The 17,305-nt window shown below is 41.9% G+C and overlaps 1 protein-coding gene across 1 annotated transcript in view; it reads right to left on the bottom strand.

Moving 5' to 3' along the window:
• LOC149271929 (lysine-specific demethylase 5B-like) overlaps positions 1-12,155 on the bottom strand; it is a 63,246-nt gene extending 51,091 nt beyond the window's left edge. Inside the window, exons 1-2 of the mRNA XM_089506986.1 lie at positions 12,021-12,155; positions 75-152 (exon numbers count right to left, since the gene is read on the bottom strand). Of these exons, the coding sequence (XP_089363112.1) occupies positions 75-152; positions 12,021-12,155 (213 nt within the window). The remainder of the gene's footprint in view (positions 1-74; positions 153-12,020) is intronic.
• Positions 12,156-17,305: the final 5,150 nt, after the last annotated feature.

Below are 17,305 nucleotides of genomic sequence, written 5' to 3'. Positions count from 1 at the left end.
AAAATATCTTCCCTTTAATATTTATCAGTCCTTTCAAATGTTTCAAAACTGTTCAACATTAACATTAGTGTTACCTCCAGCTCATTCAGTCTCTGGATCCTCGGTGTGAAGTGAAGCTTATCCACATCACATGCAAAAGGTGGTTGCCAGTCCTAGAAGGAAGAGAAAAGGGAAAAGGAAATAAAAAAAATAAAATAAGTTATATATACACACTTTACATTTTAAATTTTTTTTTATGCATAATCAAAGCAACGGATGTCAATTGAACACACAGTAGCACTTTCAATACTTAATTTTGAACAAAAGTTCCATTGATCTCTTGATTGTTGCTTTGACCATAATTTGACAGCAGTCTGCAGATGCAGAAAACACATTTTTCCCATATGGCAATTTCATCAGACCTACAGCCAGATCATAAAGAAGCAGATTGAGCTCTAATTTTTTTTTATTTTTTTTTTTAGTTAATGTGAGCTGTAGTTCCATAAATATTGTCAGTTATAAGTTGAAAAAAACAAGTGTTGATCCCAGTTAACATGTTGGCTGAACATACATACCAGTGACTACTTTGAATCCCCATAAGGCAGTGAAGAATCCTTAACCCAGACAGTTTCAGAGAACCGCAATCACTACAGGGGTTATTTTTTTTTATTAATCTGGCCTAGTAGACATGCTGCCTCAGCCCATCTACCAAAGAAAGATCACTAAAAGGGCAGTTGGAGAGATGAGGAAGAGGATTAAGGTACCTAAAGGCATTTGAGAGGTTGAGTTTATATGGAGGTCATAGGGCAGGCAGCGGGCTGAAAAGGAAAGGTGATGGTGTAAAGCAGGCATGTCCAAAGTCCGGCCCGAGGGCCAATTGCGGCCCACGTTCCGGACTGATAAGACCCCCCCAGATAAGTTGCCCAAATATAGATTTTTTTTATATTAAAGGCAGCGTGATTTAACACGTTTAGATTTGTCATCCAAGTCACAAAATGAAAAGTATGCCATTTTCAATAAACTTTGCATAAAATAGTTAAAGTTAAATGCAAATTAATGGTTCAAAGAATGTCAGGCAAAATGGTCGGCCCTCGCACATGTTCACTTCATCAAATCTGGCACACTTCGAAAAAAGTTTGGATATGCCTGGTGTAAAGGAAGATTGAATAGGCATATGAGGAATCAGAGGGAAGATGAAAGGGGGGGGGGTCTGTGTTTACTGAACAGGGCAGTTGGGTGGCTTTAGCAGGTAGGTAAGGGTGGAGATGGAGGCAGATATTGGGCTGAGGAGGTTGAAAGAGGTAGATTGGTTCTTAAGTGGATAATAAGGACAGTTTGAGAGTGAAAGGTCAGATAAGAGGTGTAATGGTATGGTGAGGTAGGACCCCAGATGGCGGAGTGGGCCAGGCCAAACTGGAACCAGAAAGTCAGAGGACCAACCGGGTCAGACAGGTAATCAGGATAAGCCAAATCAGAATCCAGAGACGAGGTCAACAAGCCGAATCAATACCAGACGAGCAGGAATCAGGAGCCGAATCAGGAGACAGGAACGAGGTCAACAAGCCAAGTCAAACCAAAGCAGTCAGTAACAATCTAATGCGCAAGCAAATAGCAGAAATACACCAACCAAGGATGACCCATAAGAGGAAGTCCAGGTTTAAATAAGGACAGTTGGAGGTGTGTCCTGCATTAAGGAGGTCACCCGAGGTAATAAGAACACGTTACAAGATGTAACGTGTAATATGTTTTGACCAAACGGTGGCGCTGTGAAGACGCCAACCGGGTAGCGGTGGTACTCGCTGCCCGGGAAGCCGGCCGAGGAGGAAGCGGCGCGGGACCGGAGAGGCAGGTAAGTCCTTACAAGAGGTTGAAATGGCTGGAGGGAGCAGTTAGGCAGGGGATGCCTAGAATGGGACTAGCTGAAGAGGGCAGTTTTTGGAGGAGAGATTCTGATAAAAATTTACAGTACTGAAGAGAGGAGTTAAGAGACATTTGAGGGGTTGAAAGATTTTATATATAAGGGGTCAGAGGGCAGATGCTGATTGAGGCTTATGTGGGTGAAGTACATATGGGGAGAGGAGCAATAGGAGGGATGAGGTGTCTGATGAAGGCAGGTAGAGGATAAAATGGGATTTCAAAACGAAAAAAAAATGCTTAAAATGTTTTTCAAAATTAAGTTCACTCCACAGTTTGCTTCTGGTATCTGAGAATGACAAATTACATAGCAATGGGCACAATTGAAAGCTAAATTATGCGATATTACTGTATTTGCACGACTATAAGACAAGGTTTTTTTTTCCAGAGCAAATGCTGACAGCCGGGGAAGGTCTGCGCGATGGAAGCAGACAACCCCCACTGCAGCGGAAGTTGTCTACGCGAATCGCGTACATGTCTACGCGAATCGCGTACATGTCTACGCGAATCGCGTACATGTCTACGCGAATCGCGTACATGTCTACACGCTGCCCCGGCTACATGACCGGGGAATCAGAAGCACCAGTAAGTTTGGGGGGGGTCAGAGTGTTAAAGGGGGGCATAAGGCATTTCTGTAGGCAGAGTGTTCTATGAAATGCCTTTTAACCCCCTTAATGCCACTCTGCCTCCAGAAATGCCTTTTTAACCCTCTATACGCCACTCTGCCTCCTGAAATGCCTTATACCTCCCTATATGCCACTCTGCCCCATAATATGCCTTTTAACCCCCAAAATGCCAGAGTGGCATATAGGGGTATAAGGCACTTCTGGAGGCAGAGTGGCACATAGGGGGTCAAAAGGCATATCATGGGGCACAGTGGCATTTAGAGGGTTAAAAGGTATATCATGGTGTATAAAGTAGGGCTGCAACTAACGATTATTTTAATAATCGATTAGTTGGCTGATTATTTTTTTGATCAATCGGATAAAAAATTGAATTTTTTTTAAATTTAATAATGTAATAAACGTACAATTTACACTTTCATCTCTTTATTGCAATGGCCTCTTTCTATTCACCTTCTTATTTTACTGACATAATAAAAGCTACAAGAACCCAAATACAGTGTTTCTCAAACTAGGTTTTAATACAAAGTTATTAGTAAATATTAATTCATATGTTAACTATTTTTCATATTTAATAAAAACTGAGAAAAAAGCCTTGTTTATATTTTCTTTTATTTACCAAACTGCCCCCAGAGCTTGCCACTCTGCCCCCATATATGCCTTATACCTCCTATATGCCAGAGATTCCACTGTGCCCCCGATATGCCTTATACTCCTTATATGCCAGTGATATGCAACTGAGCCCCCTGATATACCTTTTACCCCCAGATGTCTTATGCCCCCCTGATATGCCCAATATCGATATGCCTTATACCTCCTATATGCCACTGCGCACCCTGATATGCCACTCCGCTCCCCATAAATGCCCTGCAGCATTAAACAAATCAAACAAAAGCAATTGAAATAGCTCAAGTGGTTTCCTCAAACTAAACTGTAATTTATAATACCGTCTCCAATCTCAAAATTATTCATCCCAACATAAAAAGCATCCTTAGCACAACACCTTTTTGCTCTTGACACTAGCTTCCGGCAGCACTCCTGAGGATTCTTATCCTGTTCCCCATGAGCAACCGCCTCCACTTCAGTAATATTCTTGGGTTTGTGTGCTGCAACCACCTACAAAAGCCCACCAGAGATCTACTATGGGGATTAAGTCAGGTGACTGTGATGGCCATGTCCACTGTAGAATCTTCCAAAACTACTTTTTCAACCAATCCTTTGGTGGAGTTTGAGGTATGCTTGGGATCATAGTCCTATTGAAGGGTGTAATGACACCCACTCAGCAGCTTCCTTAGACACCAATACTTCCCCAGTCCCGTTGCATACTAAGTCGTGGGGGGGTATTCCTTTTAACCACCTATATGCCACGCTGCCTCCAGAAAACCCTTACACCACCCCCTCTTATGCCACTATTACCAGTGCATCCCTAGACTTGTCCTCTGTGCTTCAGATTCCTTGGTGCCTAGTGGGGCAACTGGTGGGCGCAGACAACCTCCGCTGCTGGCCCTTCCACCGAGGCTTCTTTGAATGAGCACCAGAAGGTCATGTGATGCCAGCGCTCCGTCATAGAAGCCCCAGAGGAAGTGACGGCAGCAGCAGTTATACAGTATCTCACAAAAGTGAATGCACCCCTCACATATTTTGTAAATATTTTATTATATGGCGTTGACCAGACCTTCACAGGTCGCCACTGGAGTCCTCCTCCACAACGACATCACGGAGCTGGTAGAAGTTAGAGACATTGCGCTCCCCCAACTTACCTTTGAGGATGCCCCGCAGATGCTCAATAGGGTTTAGGTCTGAAGGCATACTTGGCCAATCCATCACCCTCAGCTTCTTTAGCAAGGCAGTGGTCATCTTGGAAGTGTGTTTGGGGTCGTTATGTGGCCCAGTCTCCGAGAGGGGGGAGGAAATCATGCTCTGCTTTTGTATGTCACGGTACATGTTGGCATTTGTCATGGATCTGGCTAGTCCGACCGACTACCTCCGCTGTCCTATGCTCCCTTAGCCCGGAACACACACATTTTCCCCGGTTTCCCAGTCACTAGCCGAGACTCAGTGTAGGGTATAACATTAAGAAAACTTTATTGTACGCAGACACAGGTATATATATCCACATAATCACATCAACACACAGAATGAGAAGTCCGAGTAACATAACTGCCCCCTTTAGCTGGGGGATTCAGGTCTCCCAGGAACAATAGGTGAGCTAATAAAGGGATTAGCCTCTGATATCTTCCACTAATAGTCAGGCAGGAGTCCTGCCTGGGCACCCTGCGGAGATAATCCTGTCTGGTACACATAGTGCGGCAGGAGGCTATTCTAGTCGCCCAGCAGTTCCAAAAGTAAAACCTGTACGTCCTGGTACTGGGCATGGCGGTGTGTGCGGCAGAGGGCAGTTTATGGGTCGGGGCAATAGGAAAAAGGGGTATAACATAGAAACTGGGTTCCGGGGGGACGGGTGGTTGTTCTGTATAATATCCACAGCTGTGTACCTGAAGGGACAAGTCCATCAGAGGATTCATGGTTCCCTCAACGAACTGTAGCTTGACTGTAGGCAAGACACACTTGTTTTTGTACTCCTCACCTGGTTGCCGCCACACACGCTTGAAGCCATCTGAACCAAATAAGTTTATCTTGGTCTCATCGGACAACAGAACATGGTTCCAGTAATCCATATCCTTAGTCTGCTTGTCAGGTTTCAGCAAACCGTTTGCAGGCTTTCTTGTGCATCATCTTTAGAAGAGGCCATGCAGACCAATTTAATGCAGTGTGCGGCATATGGTCTGAGCACTGACAGGCTGACCTCCCCCACCCCTTCAACCTCTGCAGCAATGCTGGCATAGGTCTATTAACCAAAAGCAACCTCTGGATATAACGCTGAGCACGTGGACTCAACATATTTGGTCGACCATGGCGGGGACTGTTCTTAGTGGAACCTGTCCTGTGTGTGTATGGTCTTGCCTACCGTGCTGCAGCTCAGTTTCAGGGTCTTTGCAGTCTTCTTACAGCCTATATCCTTAGAGAGTTTTTTGCCATGAGGTGCCATGTTAAGCTTCCAGTGACCAGTATGAGAGAGTGTGAGAGCAATAACACCAAATTTAACACACCTTCTCCCCATTCACACCTGAGACCTTTGTAACACTAACGAGTCACATGACACCGGGGAGGGGAAATGGCCAATTGGGCCCAGTTTGGACATTTCCACTTAGGGGTTACTCACTTTTGTGAGATACTGTACACACACACTTTTGGGCTTTTGTGGAGAATCCCTGGGAGTGTAGAGGATGGGGTGCAGCATATATGAAAGGATTTTCCAACTGTCACTTTCAATAAGCATGTTGGATCTTAATGAAGTATCCTTATTGTGCAGTGCGTAAGAAACGCGACAGTGGTGATCAGGATGGGATCCAACAGGTATTAGTAGCCATCCACAGACAAGAGTGCCAGGGCAAAGCAGTGTTTAACCCCTTCGTGACAAAGGCCGATTTTACTTTTTGTACCCTTCGTGACAATGGCCGTTTTAAAATTTCTGCACTGCTCGTGTTTAGTTGTAATTTTCTTCTTTCCCGTTTACTGAACCCACACACATTAGATATTGTTTTTTTCAGGACAAGAAGGGCTTTCTTTAGATGACATTGTTTTGATTGTATCATATTATTTACTATTAAAAAAAGTATAAAATATGGTGAAAAATTTAGAAAAAAAAATGACTGTTTCTAACTTTTAGTTGAAAAATCTTTTACTCATCTATAAAAGGTAATGAAAAAAACCTGCTAAATAGATTCTACTATTTGTCCTGAGTTTAGAAATACCCAATGTTATGTTTTTTTGCTTTTTTCTACACATTATGGGGCAAAAATTACAGGTAGCGTTTTGCTATTTCAAAGCCATTTTTTCCCAAATCTGGTAATTCTTCCCCCCATGTGCCATTTCGGGTATCTTTGAAGCCGGCCAATACAATTTACCCCATCAAGTCATATATTTTTGAAAACTAGACAGCCCAGGGTATTCCAAATGCTAGTATTATAACCCTTTCCAAGCACTAATTCTACCATCAGCCTTTGTCAAACTTTCTGGTAGTCGTTTTTTTGCATTTGTTTTTTCACACACATTTTACTTTAGGTATGAATAAACAGGTTCTGGTATATGTCATAAAACACCCCAATATGTGTTTAGCAACATATCCTGAGTACAGCGATACCTCACATGAATGATTTTGCCTGGCTGTTTGGGGGCAAAAGGGCCACATTTGGGGCATGCGCATTTTCAATGTTGAACTTTGGCATTTGGGGATCCACTGCCCATGCCCTATTTGGTACATCTTTGAGCCGAGCCATTTCAGTATGCCCAATAAAGCCATATATTTTTGAAAACTAGACACCCCAGGGTATTTCAAATGCTAGTATTTTAACCCTTTCCAAGCACTAATTCTACCATCAGCCTTTGTCAAACTTTCTGGTAGTCGTTTTTTTGCATTTGTTTTTTCACACACATTTTACTTCAGGTATCAATTAAAAAGTTCTCGTATATGTCACTATCACAAAACACCCCAATATGTGTTCAGCAACATCTCATGAGCGCAGTGATACCCCACATGAATGATTTTGCCTGGCTGTTTGGGGGCAAAAGGGCCACATTTGGGCATGCACATTTTTCAATGTTGAACTTTGGCATTTAGGGATCCACTGCCCATGCCCTATTTGGTACATCTTTGAGCCGGGCCATTTCAGTGTGCCCAACAAAACCATATATTTTTGAAAACTAGACACCATAGGGTATTTTAAATGCTGGTATTTTAACTCTTTGCATGCATACATTTTACCACCAGCATTTTTTCAAAGTTTGCAGTAGTATTTTTGTGTGTGTATTTTTCCCACACACACCTACTTTATGTATGAATTTACAGCTCCTGGTATATGCCGCTGTCACACGACACCCCAATATGTATTCAGCAACATCTCCTGAGTACAGTGATACCCCACATGCATGGGTTTGTCATTTTTTGGGGGAACTAAAAGGCCACATTTGGTACGTGTGCATTTTTCTAATTGGAAATTAGATGTGTGGCCATCCCCCCCCCCCCCCCGTGTTAATTGGGACATTGTTGAACCCGACCAATTCAATTTACCCCATCAAATCATACATTTTTTTTTAAAGTAGACACCCCATGGGCATTTAATATGCCAGTATTTTAACTCTTTCCATGCGAGAATTGTTTTAAGCTAATGTGCTAATTTTAGGACTTGCTCACAAAAATATATTTTTTATATATTTTAATTTTTTTTTGCCTTTTTTAAAACATTAACATTTTTTTTCAACTTGAAGGTTCCCCTGATCCCGCCTCCTAAACGCTTTTAAAACGGGCGTCCGCTGCCATACATTGTATGGCGGATGTTGACGCCCCGGGGAGGGGCCAGACATGGCTCCTGATTCCGATCATGGCGTTGCTGAATGCCTCGAGGTCGAGGCATTACAGCAACGCCGTTTGGGTAAAAAAAAATAAAAAAAATCACGATCGCGGATCAAATTTTTTTACCTGTTTTAACAAATGACGGTCCTGGCACGTCATTTGTCGTTAACGACATGTTTTTCAGTGACGTGCCCGGACCGGCAATTGTCATCAAGGGGTTAACACAGGGCTTACCAAATGTTTTTTGTTTTTTTAATCTTCAACGACAACTCAGATGGCTCCAGCCTGGCTGTCAAACAAAGATAGCACAGGTAGGAACTAGGGCTGCAACAACTAATCAATAATCGTTGCCAACAAGTTTCATTATCGATTAGTTGAATTGATAGATTAAAAAATGTTTTTTTTCAGAGCAAGTGCTCTGAAAAATACCCCTCATTTTATAATCCGTAAATTCAGTAATGGCATTTAAGCAAGCATGGGATAGGCATAAGGCCAAGCTAGATATAGGATAAGGGCAGGTACTAAAGGAAAGTACCCAGAGGTTGAGCAGACTGGATGGGCCTTCTGGTTCTTATCTGCCGTCACTTTCTATGTTTCATTCAGTGCGACTCACAGCAGCAGTTACTACTTTCCAGTCCCTCCCTGCAGTCACTCTGAAGATTGGTCCCACCCCTTTCCCCTCCCAGTCTCTCCCTGCAATCACACTGCCAATTGGTCCACATGGCTGAGACACTCATCTGAGTATAACATTAATATTTGGGCTGCTGAAACTTAGGGGAGGTGGGGGTTAATTTGGGGCAGTTATGGTTGATGGGTTCTTTAGGATTAATTTAATGCCGAGGACTAAGGGTTAATTTAGTTAATTTAATAAGGTTAACTTAATTTGCAGTTAGAGGTAAGGGGGGGGGGAACCTAAATCCTGGATTCCCCTCACTGTCGGCCGGTCTCTCACTTCCGTCTCTCTCCCCCCCTCCCATACACCCCTCTGACTCCTCCCCCCTCCCATACATCACTTTGCCTCTCTCCCGACTCCGTTACTGACAAGCACTTTCACTGCAGCTTCATAGAAGCCTCAGCGTAAGTGAAGTGCGGTAACGGAGGCTGTCTGTGCGCATCGTGCAGACCCCCACCGGCTGACAGAGAATCATCCTCTCTGTCAGCCGGTGAGGGTCTGCATCGCAGAGACAGCCTCCGTTACTGCACTTATGCTGAGGCTTCGATGAAGCTGCAGTGAAAGTGCTTGTCAGTAACGGAGCCGGGTAGAGAGGCAGAGCGGTGTAGGGGAGGGGGGGAGGAGTCAGAGGGGTGTATGGGAGCCACCCTCCCATACGCCACTCTGCCTCTCTACCCGGCTCCCTGGTGTCTTGTGAACCTCCGTTGCTGACAGGAGGCAGAGTGGAGTATGGGAGGGGGAGGAGGCAGAGTGGTGTATGGGAGGGGGGAGGAGCCAGAGTGGTGTATGGGAGGAGGCAGAGTGGAGTATGGGAGGGGGGGAGGCAAAGTGATGTATGGGAGGGGGGAGGAGGCAGAGTGGAGTATGGGAGGGGGGAGGAGCCAGAGTGGTGTATGGGAAGGGGAGAAGCCAGAGTGGTGTATGGGAAGGGGAGGAGCCAGAGTGGTGTATGGGTGAGTTATAGTGGTGTATGGGGGGTATTATGAATTTCAGGGCATATAGGGGGTATAAGGCATATCGATATTAGGCATATCAGGGGGGCATAAAACATATCTGGGGGTAAAAGGTATATCGGGGGGCTCAGTTGCATATCACTGGCATATAAGGAGTATAAGGCATATCAGGGGCACAGTGGAATCTGGCAAATAAGAGGTATAAGGCATATATGGGGGCAGAGTGGCAAGCTGGGGGTCAGATGTGCATAACAAGGCTTTTTTCTCATAGTTTTTATTAAATATGAAAAATATGAATTAATATTTACTAATAACTGTATTAAAACCTAGTTTGAGAAACACTGTTTGGGTTCTTGTAGCTTTTATTATGTCAGTAAAATAAGAAGGTGAATAGAGTGAGGCCATTGCAATAAAGAGATGAAAGTGTAAATTGTAGGTTTTTTTATTACATTATTTTAAATTGAAAAAAAATTGCATTTTTTTATCCGATTAATCGAAAAAATAATCGGCCAACTAATCGATTATTAAAATAGTTATTTGCAGCCCTAGAATAATTAAATAATTCAAAGATTGCCGTCCACACGGTGCGTTTTACCTCTGCCCCCCCCCCCCCCCCCCGACTTACCGGAGCAGACTCCTGGGTGTCTTGCGGGGCCGGCGGGGGACATCTACGCAATATGGGAAGATCACAAGCCAGCGGAGGCAGTGCGATGCTTTGGGCAATGTTCTGCTCACGTGGATGTTACCACCTACATAAGCATTGCTGCAGACCATGTACATTGTGAGTTCAAGAGGTTGACTTGGCCTCCAAATTCCCCAGATCTCAATCCAATTGAGCATCTGAGGGATGTGCTGGACAAACAGGTCCGATCCATAGAACTAATGTCTTAGCGCCAGATACCACAGCACACTTTTAAAAGGGATCAATGCTGTTTTGGCGGCTAAAGGGGGACCTACACCCTATTAGGCAGGTGGTCATAATGTCATGGCTGATCGGTGTATCTATTACATGCATACACACTATATAATCATTAATTGGCACCCTGAATTGTACTTGGCTCAGAAAGAGAAATATACTGAAGAGGATAGTATTGAACATCATATTTCCTGCAGACTTTATCAGATCTTCCCGAGAGGCTGCAAACACAGATATTAAATTTGTACAGGAAAAATGGGAACCTAGACTATGTTATAATAATAAAAAAAAAAAAAAAAAAAAAAAAAGGCACACTGGCCATAACCTAGATAGCTAGAACCATGAACCGGCAAGCCACCTCGCCCATATCAAAGTATAGTTTCCAACATCCTCAAAAGTGCTACATAAATACACAGATAGAGTAGTAATAATAATAAAAAAAAAAAAAAAGTCGGGGCCTTACTCGGTTCCCTTTCCTAAGCACTTCATCTCTTATAGTAGTAAGAACTATACTTGCTTGATTGTTTGCCTCACTGAAGCTACCACATTTTACTGCTTTCTTTTCCATTGCTAATACTACATTCTATGACAGTCATACAGAAAACTAAACAGCTGTTGGCATGGCATATAAAACTGATAAACTGCCCCCCTCATAAACCATACTTCAAATGCCCTATAAAATAAGAAAAACAGTTGCCTTCACGTTGTCAGGCTCCCTATGACTACTAACCCAGGTGTGTGTTTCTGAAAAGGTGGCACCTACTATAATGTCGGAATTCAGTGTTTGCCATAATTTTCCATAACTATATATCTTATTGTTTTATATAGCGCCATCAAATTCCATAGCGCTGTACAATGAGTAAACAGGACATTAGTATGTAACATAAATTGACTTAGAGACAACAGGTGATGAGGGCCTCAAACGAGCTTACAATCTATAGAGTTAATTTGAATAGATGCTCGACCTTTATGTTATTCACAGACCTGAGCTAATAGACAAGAGTACTATAACTCTTGTATTTTGCTCTTGATAGCTTTGTTGGAAAATCATTTTAGTTACACTTGATAATACTGTGTAGATAACCATTTTAACCACAAGGAAATTGAAATCCAGGAAAAAGCAAGAGTGTGTACATAAATCACACAATAAAAAAAATAAAATAAAAAAAAAAGTACTACCATTTGTTTTAAAAACCCTGCGTGTATAATCCTTAACGCTCTATCAAGGTGTCAGTCTGCATCAGCGTTTGCTACGTTATGTTAAAATATACCCCTTAGTCCCAGCATCACAAAGGATTGGGACTCGGGCGCCATATTGAATAACTGCTGTTGGTTCTCTAGTCATCAACCCAGGAACAAAATAGTGTGTTCATAAACAGGCACTTCCGGGAGTTAAGTACACTTGTGCACTGTGAGTTTTATTTCTTACACAAACACATTCTATATAACACACACACAGAGCATTTATTAACAAAGACAGTTACAGTATAAATATATACATATTTTAAAGATACTGACAGTATAAATGTATATATATAAAATCACTTACCGGTGGCGGCCTGACTTTACATATGCCGCTTTGCTCTGCAATCGGTCTAATCTTATTGATAAATGCATAGGGGTCAGCAAATTCCTCCCGAGTTGGCTCAAACACCGGGCATTCCGGTGGAGGGACAAACTCCATTTCCTCCGATAAGCCAGCCCCGTTAAATAGATTTTAACAGGATCCTATACAGATATTAAAACAATGAAACAGACCCCGAAATGTCAGGTACAAACAGCTAAACGAAACAAACCAACTGCCTCATAGAATCTATATGGTGAGAAAAGCATGTTCATCCGCGAGATTCGGCGAAGGAGGGGTGTTGCTGTCAAGCAAAAAAATAGTTCTGATGTACTGTCGTGTCACGTCTAAAAGACCCTCGCCCATACGATTAAGTATATGATTACATAAATTTACATAGGTCACAATTGCCAAAAAAATAGAAACGCTTCTTCGTTATGTAGCGTAAATACAATTTTCACTTTATTTACGCACAAAATTAGTAAAAGCATGTTCCAATATCCTGTCAACGTTCGTGCATACTCGTTGTAGTTAACGCATTCGATACTTAAGCATTAATCACTTTCTGTTATATGCGAGACAAATGCTAATCATTTAAATAGATGTTGGCTATATCTGTGTTACACTTAATTACGACCACTAACTAATGAACAATTTCTTTACCTTCTCCTCGCGTCCTCGTGTTTACATAGGCGGAAGGATCTAAACACAGATGCCAACCACACCATTGTTGGGACTGCTTTTTTAAAGAGCCTTATACCGAATCTGGATAGGCAGACGGCTTATTAAACGTCACTGGCTTGCGTGTGTTAAACTGAGGCATCTGGGATTTCATTGTCCACAAGCAGTCTAAGGTCACATGGTCTATGTTAAGGTCACGTGGTTTATGTTGCGCCTATAAAGGCAAAGACAGTGTGTTTCATTAATCGCAATGCTTTTAAAAACAATATTTTACTATTCGTAATGCAATTATTCAACCTAGTTTTCTTTGTAGATAAATGAAGGAAACACTTGTTTATCGGTGTGGACTGGTGTTGGCTTGAAAGCACCTTTTCTACTCAGGCACCATGCTGGATATGTAGACTACAGACGGAATGTGTTGGTGTCACTGTCCAGATTACAAGCCAGATGGGTCACTATAAAGAGCTCTTAAGTGACCTGTTCATTAACAGAAATGTACAAAGAACAACAGTTTTACTGCAGTTATTTTTGTAAGGAAGTACAAATGCAATAAAGCTAAAGTACATTGAAGTACAACTGTAGGTTTGCAATATAATGACGTAAATGTGCAGTAGTACTGCAGTAAAAGTGCAGTATTGCAGCTTTTTCATGTCCAAAAAACTGCAGTATTACTTCAGAAAAAACTGCAGTAATTTTTCGTACTGCCTTTACACACACTTGCCCATAAACACACACATACACTGCCTTTACACACACAAATACACATACACTGCCTTTACACACATATATACACTGCCCTTACATACACTGCCTTTACACACACACATATACACATACATTGCCCTTACACACACCTGCCCATAAACACACATATATACTGCCCTTACACACACATATACACGTACACTGCCCTTAAAGAAAAATACAGACACGTAAACTGCCCTTACATACACATATACACGGACACTGCCCTTGCAAACATTTTTAGATGAAAAAGTTCCATTTTATTCAGTGGAACAAAACAGTGATCACATTATTCTTCACAATATTCTTGTAGGAAACTTTTATTTCTTTATTCATGTAAACAATTTTTTCATATTTAATAAAAGCTATGATTGAGAAATTTTTGTTTTTTATTTGCCAACCTGCCCCCCAGTTATGCACATCTGCCCCCAGAAATGCCTTATACCCCCTATATGCCACTCTGCCTCCCTGATATGCCTTTTATAGGGGGTATAGGGCATTTCTGGAGGCAGAGTGGCATATAAGGGGGGTTAAAGGGCATTTTTTGAGGCAGAGTGGCATATAGGGGGTTAAAAGGCATATCATGGGCCACTCTGCCTCCAGAAAAGCCTTATGCCCCCATATAAACCCTCCCCGACTTACCACTACTTCTGACTCCCTGGTGTCTGGTGGGGACAGCAGGGGAAGGATGGTGTTCATGAAATTAAAGGGGCTAGCGTGCACGCACCACCGCCCAATGGCCGTTCCTCAGCACTTTGTCCCACGTCTTAAAAGGGGTGGGATGAAGAGCTGAGGCACGGCCATTGGGCGGCGCGGTGTGTGCACGCCAGCCCCTTTAATTTCATTAGGCGGCCGGAAGAGGCTTTCAATCCCGCTCCCAACATTCAAAACAGCCGCTGAGAAAGAAAAGCAGTTTTCGCCTCTTTTAAAAATTTTATTTTATACACTGGAACCAACCTCTTACCCCCTCAAAAAACAATTGAACAGGAAAATAAAATGAATCAAGAGGCGCAAGGAATTTTAAAATATTAAATAGGTGTTAATGACAAGTACAGGGGACAAGCCACTGGAGAGTTCAGCCCCAGTCTAATAACACCAGAAAATAACTCAACACAATAACAAAAATGGGTTTCAAGAGGGTAAAAGGCTACAAAGATCCTTTTTCCATTTTATTACCATTATATTTATAGTTACACAATAGTTAAAGGAACACTGTAGGAACCATAACCACTTCAACATAGTTAAGTGGTTATGTTGATGGGAGTCTGTGGGTGCCAGGATCCACTTCACTACTAAGTGATTTGCTCACCATTTAGCAGAGAAGCTTGGTCCCTTGTGGCATGTCCTCTAATGATGATGTGAGGGAGACTGAGCTTCCACCTGTCAACATACCAGTTCATACCAGTGATTAGAACAGTGATTGACTGAGAGCACTCAGTTGACACTCTTAGCCTCCCACTGCCTGCTACTCCTGTTTTGGTGTAAAGCCGCATAGTAATTTACAGAATTTAAGTTTATTACAGGACTCATACTTATGTACAGAGCAAATGAGCTGCTTAGAGATACCACTCACATTAACCCCTTAACGACAAAGCCTGTGCATGTACAGGCTTGCAGTGCAATGTAATAACGACAAACAGCAGTTAAACAGCTGCATCGCCGCGATTGCGGCCTTTTCACCGCGATCGGCGGCTTTGCAGCATCCAGGGAAGGCTTACAAGTGAGGCTGACCGTGGATCTGGGGAGGAAAGCCCTCCCCACAAGAAAAATGGCTAAAACAGCTTAGGAAGCAATCGGAATCATTTCCTAAGCATAAACGGTGCTGCTGACATGCCTGACAATACCCCGTTAGCCTTGTAATTGCTCCAAAGAGCAACTACAAGCACCATCATGTAAATGACGTTGCCGCCACTCACAAGATGGGTCAACAACAGAAAAATCAATGAGTTCACAGAGGGTCTGGATAGAACCATGCAAGGTCAATGGAGCCCAGCTCACTAATCAGTGTGATTAGTTCAAAAAATGTTTAAAGAAATATGGTAACATGTAAAAATAATTCCCCACTGTCACCAAAAAATTTGCATATATGTTTTTTATGAGCAAGTCCTACAATTCACGCTATATCTTCTCAAAAATTCTCGCATGGAAAGAGTTACAATATTGGCATTATAATACATATAATGCCCATAGGGTGCCTAGTTTAAAAAATGTATGATTTGATGGGGTAAATTGAATTGGCCCGCTTCAAAGATGTTCCAAATATGGGACGTGGGCACAGACTGACCAGATGTCTAAATGGCAAAAAATACACACCTCACAAAGGTGGCCTTTTACTTCCCAAATAACCCAACAAACCCATGCATGGGGGTATCACTGTGCTCAGGAGATGCTACTGAACACATTTTGTTTGACATGGACATATACCAAGAGCGGTAAATTCAAACTTGAATTACGTGTGTGAAAAAAAATGTACTACCATAAAGTAGTAAAATTAGTGCATGGAAAGGGTTAAAGTACCATCATTTCAAATACCTTGTGGTGGCTAGTTTTCAAAAATATATGGTTTGTTGGGGTAAATTGTATTGGCCGGCTTCAAAGACACCTGAAATAGGATATGTGGGCAGACTTTTTGACAAATCAAAATTCCAATTTGAAGAATGCACACCTCTCAAAAAGGGCCTTTTAGTCTCCGAACAACATAACAAACCCATGCATGTGGGGTATCACTGCACTCAGGAGATGTTGCAAAACACATATTGGGGTGTTTGGCAGTGACTTATACCAGGAGCGGTGAATTTATACCTGCAGTACAACGTGTGTGAAAAAAATACAAACTTTTTTACTACCATAAAGTTTGACAAAGGCTGATGGTAGAACTAGTGCATGGAAATGGTTAAAATACCAGCATTTTGAAATACCTTGGGTGTCTAGTTTTTAAAAATATATAGTTTGATGGGGTGAATTTCATAGGCCAGCTTCAAAGATACCCGAAATAGCACATGGGGCAAAATGACCAGCTTTGGGGAAAAAATGGTTTTGAAATAGCAAAACGCTACTGGTACTTATTGCCCCATAACATGCAGAAAATAGCAAAAAAACATAAAAACATTGGGTATTTATAAACTCAGGACAAATAGTAGAATTTATTTAGCAGGTTTTTTCATTATTTTTTGCAGATGAGTAAAAGATTATTTTTAAAAAATTGAGAAAAAGTAATTTTTAACAAAAAATCACCATATTTTATCATTTTTTTTATAGTAAATTAGATGATATGATGAAAATAATGGTATCTAAAGAAAGCCCTGTTTGTCCTGAAAAAACAATATATAATGTGTGTGGGTGCACAAAATGAGAAAGAAGAAAAATACAGCTAAACACTGAAAAATGTTAAAATAGCCTTTGTCCCAAAATGTACTACGAGTAAGAAACTGTCTTGTCATTAAGGGGTTAAAGTACATCAAAGTGAGTGCATCAATTCACCACAGAGCCCCATATCAATAAAATGTTCATGTATGTACGGAGTGTATTAATGTATCACAGAGCTCAATAGTAATAAAACTCACAGTAATATACAGTGTATGAACATATCACAGAGCTCCTCAGAGATAGAACTCACATTAAAGTACATCAAAGTGAGTGCATCATTTCATCACAGAGCTCCACAGCAATAAAACTCAGTATTGTGGTGCAGAGTGCATCACAGAGCTCTACTACTGTAAAAGTGACTGTGTGTGAAGTTATGTGGAATGGCTGTGTATTGCGTGGCTGATTGTGATGTGGGGAGGTTCGGCTGTGTGTGTAGTCTACTGGTTACACGTTATCATATCTAATCTCTTCTGGTCTCT

This window comes from Sceloporus occidentalis, unplaced genomic scaffold (assembly GCF_023333645.1).
Source record: "Sceloporus occidentalis isolate IW3139 unplaced genomic scaffold, rSceOcc1.0.p SCAF_446, whole genome shotgun sequence".
In the NCBI taxonomy this organism is placed as follows: Eukaryota; Metazoa; Chordata; class Lepidosauria; order Squamata; family Phrynosomatidae; genus Sceloporus; species Sceloporus occidentalis.
Note: the sequence above shows the minus strand (reverse complement) of the source record. Positions and strands in the feature narration are given on the sequence as shown.